Raw genomic sequence first — 25364 nt, 5'->3', positions numbered from 1 at the left:
TGACAAAAGACCACAGAAGATTGATGCTATTTATAAAAAGAATCATCAGACAGTTCACTAACAAAGCAAGGAATAGTAGTACAGGTGGCAGCAGGGCTAAGTGGAGGCAACATGCATTTAGTTCCTTGATGACAAACTGATCCATATTGCTCCTAATAGCAAAGTATATGAGATGCAATCTCTGAAAAGTATATTGAAAAACAATGTAAAAATAATGTGTACTTAAAGAAACAGTTTGAAAATTAAAACTCAATTTGAGATTAAGAAAGAGAGCAGAAAAATCAGTTTAAGGAAAGACATCCAGCTCCCTTCAGAGACACTGCACCTCTCCCTTTTTCATACTGCCTCCTTCCTAAAATCAACATGCCAATATGCGTTAAAAAAATAATCTTCAGACGTAGTGCAAAATAGCAAGTCTCACCTGAAAGTCAGGACAGTAAGTGGTCGATACGACTTATGACTGGTATTGCTGCTGAGTTTGCTACCCCAAAAGTCATGATGCCACAGGTCACCAAGTGGAGTTTCTGCCCTGAGGTCCTGAAATGAAACATCAGATTCATAACACCTCTGTTTGATTCAACACAAATGAGTTCTAAGCAATACAAGCTCATGTTAATGTGAATGTACGAGGTGTTTTGCTGGCTCTCTACTGACATTTGATAAGGTACAGAGGTTTGTAGTGAAGGTCAAGTTTTGGATGCCTGTCATACCATCACAGAATGACTTAGGTTGGAGGAGACCTTAAAGATAATCTAATTCCAGCTCCCCTGTCATAGACAGGATTGCCAACCACTAAATCAGGCTCCCAAGATCCCATCCAGCCTGGCCTTAAAAGCCTCCAGAGATGGGGTACCCACAATCTCTTTGGAACAATCTGTTCTAGCACCTCACAACCCTCTGAGTAAAACATTTCTTTCAAACATCTAACCTAAAAATCCTCCCCCTTAGTTTAAAGCCATTCTCCTTTGTCTTATCACATTCAGATAGTGCAAAAAGTCGGTCTCCCTCCTGCTTATAAGTTCCTTTCAAGTACTGGAAGGACACAATGAGGTCTCCCAGAGCCTTCTCCAAGCTAAACAAGCCCAACTCCCTCAACCTTTCTTTATAGAAAAGGTGTTCCAGCTTTTTGATTATCTTCATAGCCCTCCTTGGAACCTGTTGCAATAGCTTAGTACCCTTCCTGTACTGGGGGCCCCAGGCCTGGATGGAGTACTCCAGATGGGGTTTCACAAGGGCAGGGTAGAGAGGGACAATCACCTCCCTCTCCCTGCCGGCTATCCCTCTTCTGATGTAGCCTGAGATACTGTTGGCCTTCTGGGCTGCAGGAGTACACTGCTGACTGATGTCCAGCTTTTTGTCCATCAGGATTTTCAAATCCCCCTCCGCAGGGCTCCTCTGGGATTGTATCTGGGATTGCCTTGACCCAAGCGCAACACCTTGTACTTGGCCCTGTTAAACCTCTTTAGATTCTTGTGTGCCCACTTTTTGAGCACATCCAGGCCATCAAAAAGAGTCAAAGCATCTTGACCTTTAAGTAGGCATAACTACATGGAACAGAGTAGAAACATAAGTAGAGCAATGAGTATTTATGTCAGTTGATAATTTGATGCTATACTTGAAATAGAATTTTTTATCTTTAATTTTTTAATCTTTTTAATTTCATCTTGATTTAAGGTTAGTCATGCAGAAGAGGCCGCTGTCACAAACAGCTATTTTGGAAACAGTGCAAGAAGGACAACTATTAATGAAAAGAAGAAAGCAAGGAGACCAAAGACAGAAAACAACAGTTAGCTCTTTCTGAAGCTTTATTTTGCACAGAATACTATTCAGTTAGCACTTCTAAAAAACTGTTAATACATGAAGCCAATAATTAAGTTCTTCTGCATACTGCACTGAACAATTATTAGTGGATGCTAAAATGAGCAAGTTATATTAATTTCAGGTGGGGTCAAAGACTAAAAAAATACCCAAAACACTGCAAAGGATAAATATACTCTTTCATTTTCTTTTAAAGCCATGTTGATAAAGGAAACATTCAAATAAACCTACACTGCTGAGTGCAAAACAGACTTTGGAAAGGAAAAGAATAAGAAAGCCACTTTTCTGAAGAGGTGAGCTTTGTAGCATCCTCCTTAGTTCTTTGTGAGAGTAAGCTGTTGAGCTCAATCCAATATGCTTATCTTCTGCTCTCCCTTACTCCCCTGCTTTTCCAGGACAAATTCAAATGAGCAAATACACAGGTTATGTACACTTAAGACAGAGCCTAAAATCAAAAATGTACTAGCTAATGAACACCTTTTCTATGATTGCCAATGTTACACCTGCAATTGAAATAAAGAGAACAGACCAAGAGATGAAAAACAGACCAAACAACCAATCCAAACTACAGTAAACAGATAAACCAGACTGCTAAACCCATGAAAGGTCTTTCAAAGTGTAGTGTCCTATGTCTTACCTGTTTTACATCTCCATCTACTTACAAAGTTGCCCCATTGTAATAGCCTTAGCTCATTACCTCCAGTTTCTTTCAAACACTGCTGCTATCTTACTTCTACATTATCCTGGGCTCTACAGCACCTCCCATCTTATCCTTAGCTGCATTTTTGGCCTGAGAGAAAGGCAAGAGATAACATAACTGCTAGTCCCAATATACAACCAAACATCTGGGCCATGCTGACTGGCTGCTGCTGAACTGAACTTGCAATATCTGAGTTTTTCTTGGTTCTCTTAATACTTTCTGCTCTCTATCCTTAAAAAAAAAAAAAAAAAAATCCAGCAAAATAGTCTTCTATCACTTGATCAAACTTGGCCAGTATTAGTTAACAATTACAGAGGAATCTGGATAGGCTGGTTTGATGGGCTGGAGCCTATTGTATAAGGTTTGAAAAGACTAAGTGCCAGGTTCTACACTTCAGTCACAAAAATCCCATGCAACACTGCAGGCTTGGGGCAGAATGCCTGGAAGGCAACATGAAGGAAAAGGATCTTGGGTTACTAGCTAATCAGCTGGCAAAAAATGAGCAAGCAACATGCCCAGGTGGCCAAGAAGGCCTGTGGCATCCTGGCTTGTGTCAGAAATAGTGTCGCCAGTAGGGCTTGGGAGGTGACAGTAACTCTGTACTCAGCACAAGGTGAGGCTGGACCTTGAGTGCTGTGTTTGGTTTGATCACCCACATTACAAGAAAGATATTGAGGTGCTGGAGTGTGTTCAAAGAAGAGCAATAAAGTGAAGGGCCTGGAACACAGGTCTTATGAGGGAACAGGGACTGTTTAGTTTAGAGAAGTGGAGGCTTAGAGGAGACCTCATTGCTCTCTACAATGAACTGAAAGGAGATTATGGTGAGGTGAGGATTGTCCTCTTCTCCCAGGCCATTAATGATGGGATGAGAAATAATAGCCTCGGGTTGGATATTAGGAAAAAAAATTCTTCTCCAAAGAGTGGTCAAACATCAGAACAGGCTGCCCAGGCACGTGGTGGAGTCCCTGTCCCTGGAGATGTTCAAGAAATATGTAGATACATTACTTTAATTTTAGTGAGTATGGTGTAAAGACTTGATGGTTGGACTTGATGATCTTAGAGGTCCTTTCTGATCTGGAGGATTCTATGAATTAGGATGGGGAAATAAGATAAAAGTCTTGCAACAACATACTGCCAAATGAAGAGAAGCATTCTGAAATATGTTACTAACAAATATGAAGAAAAGAGACCGCTAACAAGGCGGTCTTTGTAAAGTCCTACACTGTGGGTGTAAATTAAGGCATTCTCAAGGAAAATATTAAGAAATGAAGACTCATGGGGAATCCTATTGGAATTTAAGAATTATTCCAGTGTGAAACTTCTTTACTTTCTCACAGATATTTCTGTTGTCAAGCAATACAAAGAATTTCTTTCTTTTCTCCCAAGACTACAGTTTTGGCCTTCAGCACATTCCATTCCCCAATGGCAAGCACAAACACTAAAGGCCATAATCTGACTATCAGAGGAGGGAAGCTCATCATCAACCCACTAAATCAATCAGTGTAGCCTGCTTTTACAGGGGCAAGATGAGACTCGGTTGCACACCAACAAATATTGAAGCCTTTGTACTCTTCAGGATGAAGCTGGCAAGCATTGTAGCTCTCAGACTGCTGTCCCAAACAACAGTATTGTTCCTTATATAATTGTCTAAGAAATGAACTATGAAAAATATTTCTTTTTTTAAGGAAGTACTACAATTTTAAAAGAACATCTTCTGTTACAGATAGCCTTCAGTGATGGGAAATATATTTGAGATGAGCAAAGTGATATTTTCCATTCCACCAGAATCAGTTTTCTTCTGCATTCAGCAGGAAGAATGCAGGTAAAGCTGAATACCTGGAATGATTTAGTTTTTAGATTACACTTCCTTATGGCCCAGGGATGCTTAGTCACTTACCTTGTTCATCTAAGTTCTGTGAGAGAAAGTTGTTTACATCAATTACCCCACAATGGACTCACTCTAAAAAAGGAGCCCATTTGCTCTAAAAGTCACAATTGGTAAAAAGTTACGTATGATTTTCTCTATCAGAACTGAGAGCACAAATCAAAGGATCTCTAAATGCTTGATTAGCAGCAGCCTACAAAAAGCAAGATTCAACTCTAGAAAAAAAAAGTCACTTTTTCTAGAAAATTCTTATGGAAAAGACAAACTGCGTCTGAAGTTTATGAAGACAAAAACCACTGTTGTGTACTAATTAAAACGCTGCTTAAAATGACAACAAAACATCCAGGAAACAGCCTTGAACTCAATAAATCCAACAACTGAACGTTCCACAATGTGGTAGGCAGAAGGTCAACTAACAGTGTATCTTTTGTTTTAGTTAATTAACTAGCAAAGATTGGTTGGGGAAGGGTGTGGAGCAAGGGAGCTAGTACATTAAAAAAAAGAAGTCAGTGTGCAGTACCCAAAAAGACATAGATAGAGAAACTCAGTAAATCTATGAGATCATTTCAGCTGTTGTCTCTCCTATTTTTCCCCTCACTTTTCTTATGGATTTGGTGTATATATATTAGTACTTTCTAACCCTGTGTTAAAATGATACTGTTGACAAAATCTCATTTGGTGGCCATGAGATAATATAAAATTTTGACATGAAAAGTAGAGTAGGACTCAATAAGTTGTTTGGTTGTTGTTTTCTTTTTAAATGAACAGACTAGATTTGGATTAATCCATTTAACCAATTGTCTGAATTTCTCAGCACTGCCCACAGCTACAATCCTGGTGCATGTTGTTGTGTTGCACAGTTAAATAAGAACCTTTCAAAAGTAAAAAGTGAGAGAAATGGAGAAAGATTACATGTGTGGAGATCTATGAGAACAAAACAACTTGCCTTGTTTCAACATCAGTCTTTTGCTTGTTCCTTCAGGAAATTAAAATATGTGTCCCAAATAAAACTTTGCAGACTGAAACATTCCCAAGAGCTGTGCAATTTAAAATATAACACCTTTAAGAAAAGCTCAGCAACACAAAAACAACAGCAAAAAAACAACAAACTACTGTAGGATCTTAACTTGTTGATAGTCTTCTCATAGAAGCTTTGAGATTTACTTCCAATTTGATGGATACATCTGCTCCCCATCCATTTATAATTAGAGGCACGATGACATACACAAGCCTAATATAAATTTGTCTGAGTAAAGAGCAGTACTGTAAAGATCTAAAACGCACATTGCAGCATGTTGCCCCTAGATTTTGTACACGTTAGTTTTTAAGTATTTCAAGAATTACTCACTGCATGTATGATCGATTTTAAGAGGGGCACAAAAATATTCTGCCTCTATTTCCAAAACTACTGCTATCACAGAAACATTAACAAGGGAAGGAACACAGGAAAAATAAGCCTTCCTTGCTCCTTCAACATTTCTGTGGTATAAAACACAGCTGGAGAATCCAGCACACTACAGCTGGTTAGTTATCTTGTAACCAAAGTGTATTCACTCATCACTCTAAGGAAATAACAAAAAAATCCCTTATTTACTATTAAGAGATACTGGAAAAATCTACTGGATACTCCCTCTCTCACTTAGAAATGAGCATAAGATTCATAGGCAGTCTTGATATACAGGTACTCTGTGAAGAAGTGTTACCAAACAGCACATCCAAATTAGCTGCAACCCTGGATAATGCTGCCTTAGATGACAAGTAGATGAAGTCCATCGGGCATAGCAGAAATAAATCCCTTTTTCTTGACCATATATCAAGACTTGTCAAGCAGAGTATTTCATTTGCCAAACAATTAAAGGTGACACATTCTGAGGGGGGGAAAAAAAAAAAAGAAAAAAGAAAAAAGAAAAGACAACCCCTTTTAATTTGCTCACTCTTTTGTATTATTATGCATTAGAACCCAAGTTGTGTTTTTTAAATAGCTTTAGGAATAAGATTTTGTTCAGGTTTTCTGCAGAGCACTGCTGCACAGCTTGCCTGTCAGTGACAAAGAAAGCTTACTTCAAAAACAATCCAAACACCAGAACACCAAACTCACGAAAAACAAAACTCAAAAAAAGATATATATCAAAAGGAAGTTCTCTACTAGGATGAATATTATGAGTCTCCTTAGATGCAGTGTGGCTGCTATTTCTGTCCTATTAACACTTAAGTTAAGAGGGAGGAAAAAAAAGAGACGAACCTTATTATTGATGATGGCTTCAGAATCATCAAAGACAAAATCTCCATCATAGCTGTTAGCAAAGCAAAGGAAAGAAATCAATGCCACAACAGTCTTAGCCCAGCATGATGGAAGGAGGAACCATGATATGTCATGGTCTAGGTTAGGTTCTGTCTGTGCCATTCTGTGAAATGCTTGTTCCAAGTTGGGAGCTTCAGCATTATGTTGGTTGCAAATCTGAAAGAAATAGATACAAATGCTCAGTGACAGTAGCATTTCAATTAAAGAAAAGAAAAATTAAAACAGAAGGTTGTACTGTGTGAAGTTTCATTATCCCGATCTAACACCTTTGTTTCAGAGGGTTTGGTAATCACTGGGCCATACCTAAACTTAATTTTATATTTCAAATTTGGAAGAAAACCACAGTTTCTCATGGTCTGTGCACAGACATAAAAGCTAAGAGATTCTCAGATTCTAAGATAAAGCTCTGGCACAGATAAATTCTAAAATCTTGGGCAAGTCACTTTTCATCTTGCTTCTTATTATTCTTTTCAAGTGCAACAAACTGGGGCGTCACAGGGCATGACGCATTTATAAAAGGCATTTATAAAGTCCCTATGAGGATGATAAACATTATAATTTCCGTATAGAGAGTGAGGAGTACAGAAACATAATCAATTGAAGAAAGAACTGAACTTCGCCCTGGTTCACTGAATGAAAGGCTCTAGCCTTGCATGTAGCAAGAATTGCACCAGCAATTCATACAAATGCCACAGCCAGCTAATGGACTAGGCCTAAATCTCTACAATTCAAGCAACGAGACAACAGGTATTGCACAATTAAGACTCAAAGCGGCATTCATTGGGTCATTCCGCAAATGTCAGGCACAGAACAGGCTTCGTTCCACCTGCAATCACAGAATCACAGAATGGCCTGGGTTAAAAAGGACCACAACGATCATCTAGTTTCAACTGCCCTGCTATGTGCAGGTTCACCAACCACCAGGCTGCCCAGAGCTATCTTCATAGGCATTTGGCTGCTGAGGTAAATGGAAAGGTCACTCAATCGCACAGCACTGGCAGGTTACCCACAAGCCATCTTTGCTCAGCAGGGTCTCTCCTGCTACCCCCAATCCCAGCCCTGCCCGGACAGCTGTTCTGCCTCTGCATCTCCGGCACTCCCACAGCACAGCGAGCGCTGCTATTACTGAGCGCTGCTACAAATGGCAGCGGCGAGCCTGCAGATGGAAAACTATAGCAAAAGCTGGGCACTGCGTGAAGTTTGTAACTCCAAACACGAGCAGCACACGCGGGAGCTCGGTCTCAGCTTTCCGTTGCCCGGACTCCGGCCCCAGCGCTCCCAGCAGCAGCACAAAGCCGGGCAGGGCACCCCGCCGCCCAGCGGCCCCTCAAGCACTGAGAATCCCGCAGCAGCGCTCCTATGCTCACAGGAACGCGGGGCTGCGCAACCCGAGAGAGAACGCAGCTCCTCGGCCGAGCACGCCGGGCAAGGAGCAGTTAAAGCGCTCCAGTTCCTCAGCGTTCTCCTCGCCCAGAAAGTTTCCCTGCTCTGTTTACCAGCTCTGCGCACGCTGCCGGCAGAGGCTCCCTCAGCGCGCCCCGCCGCCGCCACCGGCCACAGCAACCGCCCGCAAACTCACGGGCGCTCCGAGCGGCGGGGGGAGGGTGGAAGAAGTAGAAGGGGATGAGCGGCACAGCTCCCCACGCGCAGCGAGGCGGGGAAGTTTGGCGGCGGCCCTGCTCCGCTCGAGGCTCCGCTTTTGTGCAGGGGTGTCCCCCCAGACACCTCGTCCGGAGCAGCTCCGAGCTCCGCCGCCAACCCGCAGCCCGCCAGGGGGGTCGGGGACCGCGCTCGACGTTACCTGCGAGGAGAACGAGCCCGCGCGGCATCTCCCCGCCGGGTGCGAAACTCTCCGGCCGGCGAGCCCCAGCCGGAGCGGCCGCCGGGGGAGGAGCCGCCGCTTCGCCTCCGGGAAACATCCCCGCAGCCCATTGGCCTCGCAGCCGTCCCGCCCCTCCTTCTCCCCGCCTCCCCCTCCCCGCCCATTGGCGGCGCGGCGTGACGCGCGGCGGGCCGGGCTGAGCTGAGGGAGCGGAGCGGGCAGAGCGATCGCGGTTGCGAGTGGGGTCGGTGTGAGGCCCTCAGCGTGTGCCCCCCGCCTTCTGCAAGGCGCTGCGAACCTACCCTGAGCGCTGCTTCTGCTCGCTGTGTGAGCGGGGGGTCCCGGTGAGCCGCAAGCCGTAAGGAAGCCGGGGGAAAAGGCTTTGTCGGCTGCGCTTTGTTCGTGGATGTCTTGCGAGAGAAAGTGTGGTGATGAAGTACTGAGATGTACGACCGAACGATAGGCGGAAGCCGTCCTGAAAACAATACAAAGCCTTCACGTATTGAAGTAGGATGAGAAATGCTGACTGAGAACCGGGCAGGGAGGGGGTATAATTTGGAGCGGAGTTTTTTGAGGTATTTGCACGATCAAGTGTCAAATCATCAAGGTTATCTCCCGGGTGAAAATGCTGCTCTGGGAGGGCTGCAGCGGCTATCACCCATAGTCGGCTGCTTTACACCTGCTGTCACATATCTGCTGCTGCCGTACGGGCAGCTCAGCTGAGCCAGCACAATTTCCAGGCTAAGACATTATTTAAATATACACAAAATTCTCACTTTTAAGCCGCCAGTCTGTAACACAGGCTTCTTCCGTAGCTACCACCAAGCATCTGAGGTGCTTCTGGATGGGGAAGTGGTAGAAAATAGGCGACAAGCATGTTGTTGACCAGTCAGAGCTTGCAGAAACTTCTGGTACCTTTGTCACTAAAGCTTAAATAAATATATAAAGGCCATGAGCTGACAAACAAATATATAAAGACCACAAACAGCCAATTGTGCCTTGGGGTTGAAAAAGACCTTGTACTCTCTGCCCTTGTCCTCGACCTTAGTGACATGGGTGGATGTGTTCTGTAAGCTCTCTACCTTCTAATTTAATCATAAATTTAGATACGAAATGGCAGATTGGATGTCTCGACGGTTTTTTGGTGGGGCTGCCTTACGAATTCAAGATAAAACACAAGATAATCTTCACCAGTATGTCTTCTGGGTTTTCTACCCCTAAAATCAAAAGCAGTGAGATTGATATCACTACCAGAAACAGCTGGTTTGCTACACTGTGTTTAGTCATGATAAGGAAGAGCTGGTTCCTCACTGTCACATTTCCTTACTGATTCAACTTAAGACCCCCCCAAACTAATGCACAGAAAACATTAGCAATTTAAATTCTTGTCAACTGCCTTCCCAGTTCTTTGAGATCCAGCAATCTTGTTGAGACGGCAGTATTTATTTACATGTTAAACCGCGAGCCCTTTACTAATGGAAATACCCCTATTAGGAAGAGAGGGGTTTAGAAAAAGAGCACCCTCACTTAGGATGCTAAATAAAACAAATGTGAATATCATTTATTTATTCTTCTATCTCCTATAAATTCCAGCTAACTAAACTCCAGCTCATACTTAAAGTCGCGCATCTGTAGGAATGGCTTTTAGTTTAAGCACATGCAAATATATGCAGGATTCTGTGAATCAAGGTTGAGGTTTACCTCACTGGGCTAGCTATGGCAATTGCTAGACCTGCGTCAGTTGACTCGTTTTCACGTTTCCACCTTACATTTTGTTCTGCAGAGGCTTTGACATTTTCTTGTTTGCTGATGTATTTATTTCTACTAATGTCCCATTCCCATCAGATACTCATCTTACTAGCTCCTTTGCTCACATTTCTTAAACATCCTCACATCCCTAATCTATATTTTATAACTGGAACTTCGTTTGCTCGATGTATGTCTGCTGATATCATCAGTTCTGGGGAAATTTATCTAACCCACACAGCCAGGTTAACAGATGATATAAATCTCTCATCACCTCACGTCAGTACAATACTGATTAATGATTCCTTACGTCATTGACAACTCATGCAGAAATCCTTCCTTCCCTTTCTTTAATTTTGAAATAAATCTATTCATTATTTTTAAAATTATTTTTCTCTTTTTGTGACCTTCTTTTTCAATCTGAAGAAACCCAGAGCTAATACCTGTTCCCCAGTTCCCTCAAAATCACATTCAAATCAGCTACACTTGCATAATTTATCTCCAGCATGTTTCTTTTGAGAGTTATTATGGCATTTCATTTTAGAACAGTTCCTAAATGCAACACTTTGGTGGGTATCCATCTACTCGCATCTCAGTTTTCTCACTATGCTACACTGATCTACCTAAGTGGCAATTGCATCCTTATTTTCAGAAGCCTGCCAGTGCAGATCTGCACATAGGCCAATCATCCTTTTGTAAGAAAGGAGTGTGCAAGAGACATATTTCAAAGGATAAGCATTTGCAAGCATTGCAGTGACTTTGCAGATGCGAATAAAATGTCAGTCACTCTGGCAGTTCAGGGATTCAGCCAAAATATTTCAGAAGCCTTAAAAGAACATCAGCCTTTACCACAGCAGCATTTAAAAAGCTGCATCTTCACTGCTGCATATTCCACCCCCATTGGATTATGCCTTCACGAGTGTGGGTGTGTCCATTGAGCACAGTTGCTCTTAACCGGAGATAATCTACTCCTGGATGGTTGGGACATGCACAAACATTATATGCAAATGTGCTAGCTATTTCTTAAATGCAATTCAACGATGTCTTTCTCTAGGCAAGTCGTGTCTCACGTATTTATTATGCTACAAGGCATTTTAAGTAGCAGAAATTCTTAGGTAGCTTATTTTGCATTTAATTATATAGATAGGTGGATTTGCATGTGTATATGTACATTTGAATACACAGGCAAGCTCATATGCCTGTTATAGTTGCAGCCTTGTTTAACCATAAAAGGTAAAGACAAAACACAAATGAAGCAGAAATTTTAAGACTGTTGTGAGAGGTATGGAGTGAATGCAGGCTTGTTTTACAGGGATTTGTCTCATACTCCTACAGCTCCTTGCTTTCATAACTGCAGTTCCTGTCATGCCCCATGTCAGTCATCTTCATTAAGAACCTACTCTATTCCTCACTTTATTTCTTGCCACCTGTTCCAGATTCAGTCTATTCTATGACTGACTAGAGCTATGAATGGCCTGCTCAGACTTCCTGGCTATACAGCCACCACACAGAAAGAGTAATAGCCAGGTCTCTTGGTGAAAGTATCTGTCAAGTTGATACCCTTTACACAGCCATTATGATTTCTATAAAACATATGAGAACTCTACATTCTTGAGTTGGTGCTACTGCCCTTTGCTAAATCTGTAGGCTAAAAGTCTTCAGAAGAAGGCTAACAAGTCAGTCCCATCATTTTTTTGTTCCTTAGAAGCCAGGTTTTCAGTCAAGTGTTGGACTCTTCAGCCCTGCTACTCTGGAAATATCCTCACTCAGTGGATGAAAATGGGTGGATCCATTCATATAATGTTTAGGGTGAATTTGAAGGATTATGGCTTGGAGTCTTGCATTAAAATGTATATTTCATCATGCGTAGATAGTTAACAAACATTTATTATTATTATTATTATTATTATTATTATTATTATTATTATTATTATTATTATTATTATTTAATAGTTCTTAATCCTGAAAATCAGCCCTGGGTGTGGTTGTGAAATGCCTTCTTGTCAGTATAAATCGGCAATGTTGTAGCAGGTCAAAAACTTGTGCATAACAAAGATTCTGTCACTCTATTGCTCTCTGAACCATTGAATCTGCAGTTCTTCAGAAATGGTACAAGACATTGTGCATTAAAAAGAGCATAGCCAGCAGGTCAAGGGAGGTGATCCTCCCCCTCTACTCTGCCCTGGTGAGGCCTCATCTGGAATACTGTGTCCAGTTCTGGGCTCCCCAGTACAAAAAAGACAGGGATCTCTTGGAAAGAGTCCAGCGAAGGGCCACAAAGATGGTGAAGGGCCTGGACCATCTCCCCTATGAGGAGAGACTTAGGGAACTGGGTCTGTTTAGCCTTGAGAAAAGAAGGCTGAGAGGGGACTTGATCCAGGTTTATAAATACCTGAAGTGTGGGAGCCATAGTGGCGAGGCTGGTCTCTTTTCAGTAGTGCGTGGGGACAGGACTAGGGGAAATGGGCTGAAACTTCAGCATAGGAAGTTCCACATGAATGTGCGCAAGAACTTCTTTACGGTGAGGGTGATGGAGCACTGGAACAGGCTGCCCAGGGGGGTGGTGGAGTCTCCTTCTCTGGAGATATTCAAGACCCGCCTGGACGCCTACCTGTGCGACGTGGTGTAGGGAGCCTGCTTTGGCAGGGGGGTTGGACTCGAAGATCTCTAGAGGTCCCTTCCAACCCCTACAATTCTGTGATTCTGTGATTCTGTGACATCTTTTAGCTTCATAGGAAAAATAAACAACTGCATATTGATAATCAACCAATGTACCAATGCAGTTACTCCAACTCCTTCAATGTTAAGCCTTGAGCTACTTCACCCTTTGCATCTGCCTTGACTTTTATCATGTTAGAGAAAATACAAAGTTTTCACTTACCTGGGATTCATTTCCCCCCCCTTCACCATCTCTTTGCCAGACATTGAAATAAAAGTAACTGTCAATGCTTGACACAAAGAAGCAGAAGATAAAAAAGACAATTTAAATGGAAAGTGGAACTCTTAAATCACTTTCAAAGGTACTCAAATTTCCTTTCTGAAATTATTTCAAGCCGTATGAGAAAAAGACTGGAAACCTAGGAGGGCTGATTGTATGTGCTAGCATTATATGATTTAAGAATATTTCTGAGTTTTACAATGAAAAAAAATAGTATTGTCCCAGTCGATGTCTATGTGAGCATCTCTGTTCTGTCAGAAGCAATATGTAATTCATCATTTTTACCTTCCAATTTAATAGTATTTTAATCTATGTTTATATAAATATGTAAATGTTTATATATACGTATAAGAAGGAGCTTTTAAAGACTTCTGTCTATCTTATGGTTAAATCATTCGGAACTGTATTGTATACTACACAAAGTTGTACTGTAATACATTAAAAGATTAAGGAAATAATATTGTAGTGGGAAAACAGAAAGCATTTTAAAATAGATTTTCTTGAAAAGCATTTGAAGCCGTGATCAGAGAACCAAGACATTTATTTGCCTTTCGATTTATCACATAATATTAACAAATTGGATCTTATTTTTGCACTCACAAAGTCATAGCCATTCGCCTAAGTGAAATATGAGAGGTGAATATGGTAAGTAAGTCAGAAGATTATATTTTGTACCGAATGATATAAAATGATGATATGAGGTACAATGAAACAATGAGTTGGGGTCTGTACCTTTTTCAGCGTAAAGATTCCCTTTCCAACTATATTTAGCATTTCAGCTACGGGTCCAGCCTTGTCTTTTATTCCTTTTCACAGACCTACTTACCTAACAATGGGTTCCATGAAATCTGGAGAGTTCAACCACATGTAAAGAACACCACGACCAGGACCTATATATAAAATGTAGGTGTAAAAAATGATCTTTAAAGCTAGCCCTAAAAATGATGAGAGACCTCTTGGGAAATATATGCAGTGAAGCACTGTGTAACATAATGAAGAACAGAGAGAAGTGAAAAGAGATGAATCCTGTTCATAATTCATAAATCAAAATCTAAATTAAAAGACCTTAAAACTGCAGCAGTGTTTCAGGCAGAAATGTTGAGCATCATCAGATAACCAGTAGACATTAGACAACATCAAACTATAGACTGAGTCATCAGACAGGAACAACGCCATCAAATGCAGAAACAATTATAAACTTATTTCTTCTATTCCTGAAATGAAACTGGTATTCTTAGCTAAAGTCATTTCGTTTCACAGACAGGTATGTCTGTAAGCATGAGATCAGACGCTGGTACCTAAGTTTTAGTATGCACCCAGGAAAGCACTGAGAAATTTGAGACGTGAGCTATTGTGCAGCATAGCTACAGTGGCTACTTTTAGACAATTTCCAGCTGCAATTTGTAAATAACATTTTACTTTCATTTCTTGCACAAGGCGGTGGCGAGTAATAAGACATCTAAAAAGAAATAGTGAAATAGTTCTTTCTTTCTTTCCCTCCTTCATTTCCCCTCCTCCCCCCTTCTCTTAAAGTGGCATAGGAAAGCTTCTCACTGTATTGCTGGAGAAACAGAGGAATGAAGAGATAAAGTTGCTTATCCTTGGTTGCACAGCAATTAAACATCAAGAGCAAGAAACAGGAATCTACAGAGCTGATTATAATATGGCATTCTCCTTCCTGTAATACTGAGGTCTTGGAAAAACTTCTGCTGTCTGTCCAAGAGAACTCTATTTCATCAGAAACAAGACTGATTTTTTTCAGCAAAACAGCTAACATCTGGAAGGTTTTTTGACCACTGTGGAGTAGAATTGGTATGAACGCTCTGGGCAGTCTGCCATAGTCTCTGAATGCTGTGGTTCTCTCTGGATGTCTGACTGGGGAGGAAAAGATAGTTCTCATCTCTCTCCCCTACTCTGACTTCTGTTCTGTGGTTCCTGGCCTGGAAGATATTTGTCCATTATTTTGATTGTTTCCCATGGGGAAATTATTCAGAAAGGTATTTCACAACCAGCTTTAGCCAATTCACGTAGCTCCTAAAACAGCCCCTCATGCAGAAGTCAGTCTGAGAGATATTTGGTCTGCTGAGCACATAGGTTTGTACAGAGCCTTCTATGTATTTTCTTTTTCTTTTGCTTCCTACTGGGCAATATTTCTTTTCCGGTAAGGTAGGTCCTGTGGATCAGATTCCTGTTGTGACAGACATTGAACCATGATGGAATCTCTGCTCAAAGAGATTATTTTCCTCCCCTAATTTTGCCACATTTAAACTAATAGAGCAGCATTTGTTTAATGACATTTAAACAGACCCTGTAAAGAGTAAGGCAGGACCATCCTTTCATCGGTGTTGTTCTTCTGCATGGACATGAAAAAACCATTTATGCCCTTCTGCTCCAATACTGCTACAGAGCTCATTAAATCTGCTTCTTGCAAGGAAGGCCTGAGGGTTATTAATTACTCTGTTTTTCCATGTATAAAATGGGCAGAAAGCTACTAATCTGTTGACAAGTCTGCAGGAAGCTGTCCAACTGTGAAATGATACTGAAATTTTCATTTTCCTCAGAGATATTGTCATCTCCTCATTTATTTTTTTATTTTTTATTATTTTTAAAAAATTATTTCTAAATATGTTAGGAAGGCACTTCTCATTACCATGGAGACTAATGTTTTATTGCAAAGACTGTAATTGCAAGCAAGTTTCAAGGTTGCAAGCACATTTTCCAGAAATCAGGTCAATTGATGAAGTACCTGCACTCACTGTCGACTGCTGCAGTGCACATCACTTTTATTCTGAGTCTTATTTACATTCCAAGCCCCAGGGCTCAGCTGCCAGCAAATCAATTGTGGAATTGTTGGGCTGTGATAGATTCTGCAACAGGATAATAAAGGGAAAATAACTTCACTGAAGGGTAAACTTGCTTGCATCTACCCCAGGGTACGGCAGAATAGCAACATGTATGCAAGCGGTGACAGCAGAAGAGTTGATGCCTCATAGGATCATATGTTGGCTTACCCATAGCAGGTTGTTCTTGTAACTGCAGCAAAAGATAGATGTCTCGGTGCATTGCAAATCAAGATCTGCCTAATAATAAGCATCGCTTGTAATCATTCTGTTAGATTAACTGCAGAGAAAAGAGAGAAAAAAAATGTTACCTCCATTCTTTTCTTTCATACTCTTTTTTCGAAACATCAAAGATAGCTTAATTAATGTTTAAAAAAAAAAAAAAAAAGGACAAAAAGACAAAAAGAAGAAAAAGAAAGAACTGCAGTTTGCAGGCTATGAGTGAAAATATGAAACTCTAATCCCACTCCCTGAGGCAAATATAAAGGGAGATTTTCAGCAAGTTTGTCCCTTTGAACCTGTTGTAGAAGACTTCAGGCACAATACATAGACATAGGAGATTCCTTGACTGCAGCTCGGGGAACCTTTCTACTCATTTCTTTTGTATTTACACTCTTCCAAGCAAGTAAAAAATGCGAAGGAAATTTCTCACAGATATAGTGGCCTCCATGCTCTATTGTAGTCCAAGCATTAGCTGTTTCAATTTAATAGAGATGTATGTAGCTTTAAAGAACCTTTGACAATCAATGTGCATTTTAAGCATATACGTGCTTTTTCTATCTTCTGAGGTCTCATTTCTGAGAGGTGCCAAGTGCTTTACTGTCTGTTGACTGCATCAGTAACAATCGTATAAAAGAAAACGAACATTTCAGTAAGAAAGATCAGCACCGTAGCCTTCACTAGTATCTACAAACATTCATGTTATCTCCTAAAGTGGTTTTCCCCCCTCCCCCCCCCCCTCCAAAATGCAGTGAGTTTTGAATCCATTTTCCAAGGTATCAGCTGTCTGTATGAAAGTTTGCTGCATTTCACAGGATCAAGCCTAGGTAATGCCATGTCCCTGGGCTCGAATGTAAACTGTCTGGTGTGTCAAAAGGATGCAGTCCTAGAATTCTTGGCTAAATTATCGCTTAGTATAACACAATAGAGAGATGTCAGAAAATATGGCTGTGCAGCATTAACGAACAAATGCTACTGAAGGAGCAAATTAGCCTGAAAGGAGTTCAGAAGGCTATCGTGATGCTCGCTAACAATGGAAATAAATTCAGAGAAAGTGCTTGATTGATAAAAGACTGCTAAACCTGTTTGAAATACACAAAAACAAAAAACAAATGTTAATATAGTTGTTCAGCTTTATGACTCTTCTTAAATTCTGGATTTAGTGAGAACTGATAATAGAACTCCAAATTCTGCATATAAATTTTAAAAATATGTCAATAGTAAAATATATGTGTGTGTTTTATTAGAGTATCATATCTGACATACTAGGCAGTAGTCAACAAATAATATACTAAAAAACAAATAAGAGCGACATGCCCTCTAGTTAGCAGAATGGAAAGGGAAAAAGTAGAAGGTAAGAATTAAAAACTAAGACCCAAGGCAATAATTGCAACAGGCAATAACTCTAATATGAATTGTTCTATAACATGAATTTTTAAATATTTGCTTTAGTGTAGTTATGGCTCCATAAACACGTAGCAAAAGATTAATAACTCTCAACTGCAATAATAACTTTTGTGGGCTTTTTCCTTGGTGCGTCTTACTTATGCTCATGCCATTGCTTTTACAGTTCTTTTATGAACCATGATTTTGTGTTCAGGTTCACCAAATCTTGTTCTGGAATGTTGTATTGTAATCAGTATCAAATCCTTTAAGTATTAAGCTAAAATCTGTTCATACAAGGTAAAATTTGTTTAAAGTATTTATCCATCTTGGATATTAAATCAAGAAACACTGAGGAAAAGAAAGCAAAATCTGAACTCATCTTTAGGAGGCTGCATGACACGATTCTCCTGGGTGATAGACAGAAAATGATAGATAGAAAATGATAGCTAAGGCTGTATAGGTCAACACATATTGATACTGTTATACCAGTGTTTTCCCATGCTGCTGTACACTCAATAATGTTGAAAAAGGGATTTTCTTTTCTTGGGCAATGAACCTGGTAACATTTGCATGCATTAACTTCTCACAGCATTACATCAACAAAAAAAGAAAAACAATAAACTCTCCAGTCTCAGCTTGATTTTTATCAGTACAGAATTACTCCTTGGAAATTATGATCCTGATTGTATAATGAGAAATGAAAAAAGAAGCATGTAGGAAAGGTTTTCATAATGCCTAACTTTCCTTTTGCTCTATATTCCCCTGTGTGGCATCCCTGGCTACAAGTAGAGGCCAATGGAACTACATTTATTAGGCTTCTAGAATTAAGTACCAGTTAGTCATTCTAGGCTCTTCCCCAAGCTCCCCCTGTCACACAAGTTTTGATTCAGGGAACATCTAGAGCATCCAAACTGCCTGCGTCTTTAGGTGTGCACACCAACTTCATTTTTGTTGAAGATTCTCAGGTTGTGGAAGCAGAAGACCTTGCTTTTGTATGTTAAAAATTGTAGTGGATCATAAATTACTGCCTTTTTTTTTTTTTTTCTTTTTTTTCCCCCCTATTTCTTTTTGTTCCTAAACAACCTAAAGTGTAATTTCTGTAAATTAATTCAGTATTATTTTATAGTGTGTGTGTTGCTAGCAATTAAGTCATAAGTTAGCAAGAAAAGTAGGAAAGTACTCTCCTATGGGGCCCCTGAGGGCCACTTAAGCTGATGATGGTATGTACTCACTGGAGAAAGACCATCAAGGTCAATTGGAATACTTGAGCAAATCCTTATCACTATGAATGGGGATGGGTAAGGAATCTGTGCTTAGATTTGGGAGATTTAAGCAGTATTTAAATGTACTATTTAAATGCAGATTTACCATCTTTATTTTATCCCTTAAAGTTAATTACCTCTCTGATGTGAGTATGCCATAGAGGAGGGTGAGAATTATCATTTTTTTCGTAAGCTCATTGCTATACGGTTTATATGAAAACACCTCTTGGATTTTATGCTTAGGGACTACAGGAAAGATAAAACAACTGATGATGAAAACAATGTTCCAGTTTCTGAACCCAGCTTGCTATTTTCTGCATCAGGTTTATTGTTCTGACTAAGCCCCACATTACTCAAGCAAAATCAGTAAAGATTATACACATCAATAAAAGCCCCCAGAACAAGCCACTGGAAAATAATCAGAATTCATTGGTATAAAGATATATTAATGCATGACATGAACAGGGTAATCCTTACCTGTACCTCTTCCACAAAGCTGAAAAGAAGGGGAGAGGGTGAAGCTTATCAGAGTGGAACAGTACTCCAGGTGTGTAATTCACAGCAAGCAGCTCAGAGTGCTAAATAGGAAAAGCAGGTGGCAGCAGATGAAGTTTAAATATGTATGTGCCTGTGTATAGATATATTTATACAAACACTTGCACACAGATGCATACACATGTTTGTGTGTATGTATGTTTATATATCTCTGTACTTAAATTAAGGAGTGAGGGACTGTAATGACTGCTCAAAATACAATCTCTGGAAACATCTTGAAGAGGAATAAAAGCAGTGTTTTAACCACCTCCTGATAAGTAAATTCTGTTTAAGCACTGGCCTTATCGTTTCTTTCTGCTGTATTCATATAATGTACTGCAGTTTTTGTGGCTTTGATTTTTAGACATTGGAGATTTTAAGCTTGTTCTTCATTGCAGGAGTGTATGTTCTGTGGATCTTTCAGAACTCAATGCCCACCATAACACTGACTGTGATTTAGGTAGGACAGGATTTGATACAGGTGATTTCTTCTGTATTGCCAGACCAGCTGAAGATCTTCTTCAATAGAAACAGTGGTTTTTGGTACAACAGGGTAGTGGCTGTCAGAAGGTTAAAATCAGTTTTGCAGTAAACGTAGTCTTAAGTCTGCATCCATTTTTGTCCTGTCTTGATAAACTTTCAGTTCAGCGTAAGTCTTGAAGAGCTGTGGGAGACCATGTAGAAGTGTATGAAAAACCAGGAGTTCTGAAGTAAATTTGAGTAAGGCATCATGAGTCGGCTTCTCTCCTTCTCCATTCCCAGCCTCCCTACCTCTACACTCATATGCATATATATAAGTTTGGTGTATACACAGCATGCTATAAAATAAAAGTCAAAGTTGAAACAAATCCTACTCCATCTGAAAACAGATGAATGTATACATTCCTATGGGATTTCAGTAGGTCTACATTTTCAAAGACAGCTTGATAAACTAAACACAAAGCGATGTAGTGTTTAACTTTTAGCAGCACATTTATGATGAATATATGTCACAGATATTGACATAACTGAACCTGCTAACAGTGACCCTAGTTTTGACAAATGCATTTAACTGTAATACATGTTCAAAGTATATTTGTGGCTTCTCCCAGAAGACAGACCAGTAATTTGTAGGGATAAACAAGATGTTCAGCCACCCACTAGGTGGTGGCAGGGAGCACAGTTAGGTAAAATTGTATTTACAGCTGTATTTGTACTATCTTTTGTGTTGAAGTACTTGCCGTGTCCTTCACACTGATCTACATTGCTTTTCATCAGTTCTCTTCAATAACGCTGTGTGAAAGCCATCACAGATACACCATCAAACCCATCTGCAATGAGCCCAGACTCTTTGCTAGAAGATACCATGCATGGAGCATCTGGAACACCAGATTCTTCATTTGCTGCCATAAGGGCAGTTATATTACCAAGCAAGAAACAAGCAATCTGTGGCTGACTTCTGAAGATGTAATGAGGAACAATAAGGCACCTTTACCATCCACAAAGGCTGTTGCTAAAACAAGACAGCTATCACAAGATGGATTTTGATATTCTGTATGAGCTCAGTACACATCTACTGCAAAAATCTCATCTGTGTATCCTGGTAAAGGCTTTCATTATCTTTCTGTGGACTTGGCTACAGAAGTGTTAGGGGGTCACACCAGTTTAACAGCAGAATTTTATTTGCTCATGTAAATAGAACAGGGACTCGTCCATCATGGTGTGGGGATCATAAGTAGTAAAACTGTACATAAAAACTGCCCAGGAGGCAGGGTATCTCCTATTGCATTTGGTGCAACCACTAAGAGAGGCTGAATTCAAGCAATGTCAGTGTTATTTCTATAAAGAACAGTGCAAACGTTCACAAAAGTTTTGTTTGATGCAGTCTGCAGGTAGAATAAAACACATGGTGTACCACACTTGATCTTCTGTATGGATGTTCGGATATGTTTATGTTGCTGAATCTCAAGCATATAGCGTGATGCTAAGCAAGTCATACTGCTGAATGTTTTTAAGCTTACAGAGGAGATTAAGCTGCAAGTTTGTGGTTGCCCTCCTTAAAGTTTGGTCTTGATTTAGAGCTAAAACAAAACTCCTAAAAAGGCTAGGAATTTTCTCTTTGCTGTGTGAACACTGCTGGGGCTTAGCATTTCCAAGAGCTGCTTGTTTCCAAGACCACTTCTAAATACATCTACGTGGTGTGTCGAGGGAAACCAGTGACTTTAAGGCAAATGTTCAAACCCGAGTTTGTGAGTCATGCAAACTGTTCTGTCAGTATGAGCTCAGATGTACGTGCCCTTCAGATCATTCAGAAGGCTAAATTTTTTCAAACATTTGCTTGATAAGTATACCTGAGCAGAGCACATCTGTCCCGAAAAGGGCCACATGGAACTAGGAAGCTATTACATGTACAGGAAATGGACGGGAGACAGAATATACCATGCTCAGAAATGTTTTCCTTATACAGCATTACAGACATAACAGTTGGTTTGTTTAACCACCACAAAAACTCTGTCTGAAAGACAGCTGTCTGATATTGCTTTCATTCTTGCTCTCAAGTTCAAGAGACAGACTCTAGGCTGACTGTGTAGAGTGAGTACCTCTTTTAGTGCACCTTACCTTAGCAAAGACTGCACTCCCTTGGGAAGGTCTTTCTTAAAAATGTTCTCCTTCTCATCTCATAATTTACTATTTCTCAAGGCAAGCAGCGTCATTCTGGAAATAGTGGTAGATATATATCGATAGAACTGCAAAATCTTGTAGTGCACAAAGCGTCCTTTTCATTCCTTTTCCTCTCTGACAGAATTAGTCCTGCAGATATGGAGTAGAGTTTTGAATGGCATTTTTATCACCCCTTCCAAGAAGACCATCAGATAACAGACAGCAGTAAATTTCCTTCCCTCGAAATGGGGTTCAATCAAACCGAATGTACACAGCTCTTTATTTACAACTCAACCACTCATTTCAGGTTTCTCTACAAGCAAGTGGGAGAAAAATAGACATGTCTAGATCCCAAATTACAGGACTTATTTTAGAGGCTCATATTAATAACTACTGAATCCTGACCTGACAATGTCAGTTGTCTCCTTAGATGCTAGGAATCACATATCAGTTCTTGGGAATGCAATTCTCCTAGACAAAAAGAGTTCCAAGAGCTAGCCTCCAGCACAAACTTCTCTGTGTAGTGGAGTAACTTAGCATTAATAGTCAAAATCTTAAATACACTGTACAAGAAGCATGTAAAGATTAATGCAATACAGATAGCGCACTAAGAATTCATATCTTCAATAGGTGCCTTATCTGTAATTATGACAATAATAATGGAGGAAAAAGTGAAAAGGAGTGAAAAAAAGTTAGTATTCAGAATGTATATTTGTTCAGCATATTATTATTAGTTCACCAACCTACTGAAGAAGAACTCTTAGTTAATTTTCTGAAGCTTAAAGATAAAAATTTTACAGAAGGCTTTGAAAGAGTTGGGCTGGAAAACAGAGCATTGAACATTGATTCAGTAACAGTGAAGTACTGCTGTAGAGCATTATTCTTCTTTTAATATTTTAACTGATAAAAATCAGCTTAATATACAATATTACATTATATTACTTTATGTAAGGTAGACATATGAATCTATTGATAATATAAAACCATCAACTCTTACATGAGGCAAGAGTTATGTTTGTGGATGAGTTTTCTTCTCTGTTTTTGCTCATCTTTCATTTTAGCACCAGTTGCATACATGGTTTTGGACGTTTATTTTCACATGAAGACTGAACCTCTAATTTCAGCAATCTTATTCTTCCACTGCAGCAATGTTCCAAGATCCATTGGTTTTAGCAGGAGCTTTTCAGCCATCTTTGAATTGAGGTTTGAATCAGATCATCAGTGAATATGAATCAAATGCAGATGAAAACTGTTTCTTAGGACATTTTCTGTCATGATTTTCCATTTACCATTACATTTCATGATGATAGCCTTTTCAGCTTTCCTCTCAGCAATTACTTTAGATCAGCTGAAAAATGTTTCTGTTGTTAGTAAAAACACATTTAAGACATCTCTCTGCAATCTAGACTGCTGTTCCTAGCTGCATAGTATGAATTATGCATGCTTCTTGTCTGCTTAGAATATGAAAAAAATCACCCTACTATAGTCTTGTATTAATGATTCTAATGTTATGCTAAATGTTCACTGTTTATTATTCCAATAAATATGGCAATCTAGTGATATTTACACATTCATAATAGGTTGTTAATAATGATACAATATGCTCCTATTCGACATTAATAAAGTCAATTTGAAAGTAATTTACTAAGCAGCAGAGAGATGCTCTACTGCGTCGTTTTGCAAAGAGTCTTCGTATCAAAGAGGAGCCAGGAAGAGAAGATTGCTCACTGCTCTGGGGTCATGTGCTGTTCAGTAATTCTCAGTCCTCTCCTTTTCATGTTTGCAGACTTTGATAACTGCTACCACTCAGTGAACATCAAATTAATGCTTAGCTGTGTTTATTTCCTGTACTGGTTATTTTAATTTTTATTCTAATGACACACAGCTGAGGAGTTACGTATGAATGGTGCATCCTTTCAAAGCTTAGTTAGTAATGAAATGCTTGCATTCCAAACTTATGGCACTGGTTGGGTTTAACTTTTAAAATACCCAGCACCTAAGTGGAAGATGGAAAACTAAGGGCAAAGACAGGAAGATTAGTAAAACTGTATGTTAAATGCTGCATAATTATATAATAAATAAACATTTAATACAAAAGAAAAATTGGTAAGTTCAGAATGAATGCATAGAAAATAAGAATAATTTGCAGATCGAAGTATAATACAGGAGGTTATTTTACTCACGGCGAAAATACTCAGCAACAACACACTTACTGGTCTAGTATCAGCAGTATGCAAGATCAATTTATAATGGAAAGAAAAACTTGTGGCATAAAGGTAATGGAAAATTGGATTTACTGCAACATGTTTGGCCAAGGGAAGTTCATATTGGACTGACTGGATTCATTTTTTTGTGTAAAAGGTTTTATAAAGCAGAGACTTATGAAATATCTAATTTATTTGGTTATGGATGGTGGGATTAATCTAACCAAAAGCATTTTTCTGCTCTAGAAACACCTATTTCTGAAACAGTCACCCCGGGCTCTCTTTCTAGCAGTGCCAAAAAATAGTTAATTTTAGGATATGATTCATCCCATCCTAAAGTTGATGTCTAAAACGGATCAGATGAATCACACCTACAGAATCACAGAATCACACAGAATGACCCGGGTTGGAAGGGACCTCAAGGATCATGTAGTTCCAACCCCCCTGCCTAGCAGGGCCACCAAACATACATCTTTACTAGATCAGGTTGCCCAGAGCCCCGTCCAACCTGGTCTTGAACACCTCCAAGGACGGGGCATCCACAACCTCCCTGGGCAGCCTGTTCCAGGACCTAACCACTCTCCTAGTAAAGAACTTCCCCCTAACATCCAACCTAAATCTTCCCTCTTTTAACTTAAAACCATTTCCCCTAGTCCTGCTATTATCAGCCCTTTCGAAGAGTTTGCTCCCCTCCTGGGAGTAAGTTCCCTTCAGGTATTGAAAGGCTGCAATGAGGTCACCCCGCAACCTTCTCTTCTCCAGGCTGAACAAACCCAACTCCCTCAGCCTGTCCTCATAGGGGAGGTGCTCCAGCCCCCTGATCATCTTCGTGGCCCTCCTCTGGACCCTTTCCAAAATCTCCGTATCTTTTTTGTACTGAGGGCTCCACACCTGGACACAGTACTCCAGATGGGGCCTCACAAGAGCAGAGTAGAGAGGGACAATCACCTCCCTATCCCTGCTGACCACCCCTCTCCTGATGGAGCCCAGGATCCCATTTGCCTTCCGGGCTGCCAGAGCGCACTGCTGGCTCATGTTGAGTTTCTCATCTATTAGGACCCCTAGGTC

General features: G+C 40.1%; 1 protein-coding gene and 1 long non-coding RNA gene across 3 annotated transcripts in view; both read right to left on the bottom strand.

Annotated features, from left to right (window-relative positions):
* TMTC4 (transmembrane O-mannosyltransferase targeting cadherins 4) overlaps positions 1–8915 on the bottom strand; it is a 54268-nt gene extending 45353 nt beyond the window's left edge. Inside the window, exons 1-3 of one of the 2 annotated variants that reach the window (XM_072347031.1) lie at positions 8830–8915; positions 6646–6861; positions 422–537 (exon numbers count right to left, since the gene is read on the bottom strand). In XM_072347031.1, coding sequence (XP_072203132.1) covers positions 422–537; positions 6646–6807 — 278 coding nt within the window. In that variant the 5' untranslated portion in view covers positions 6808–6861; positions 8830–8915. Of the gene's footprint in view, positions 1–421; positions 538–6645; positions 6862–8506; positions 8624–8829 lie in introns of those variants that run through there. The other variant, XM_072347022.1, reaches the window with a different exon arrangement.
* Positions 8916–15952: 7037 nt separating this feature from the next.
* On the bottom strand, positions 15953–22238 carry LOC140247154 (uncharacterized). The gene is made up of 4 exons (XR_011902610.1): positions 22051–22238; positions 19396–19496; positions 16223–16331; positions 15953–16078 (listed from the first exon to the last, which is right to left on the bottom strand). It is a non-coding gene; the product is annotated as an uncharacterized lncRNA (long non-coding RNA).
* Between the last annotated feature and the right edge of the window lie 3126 nt (positions 22239–25364).

This window comes from Excalfactoria chinensis, chromosome 1 (genome assembly GCF_039878825.1).
Source record: "Excalfactoria chinensis isolate bCotChi1 chromosome 1, bCotChi1.hap2, whole genome shotgun sequence".
NCBI lineage: Eukaryota > Metazoa > Chordata > Aves > Galliformes > Phasianidae > Excalfactoria > Excalfactoria chinensis.
This window is presented reverse-complemented; position numbering and strand designations above follow the sequence as displayed.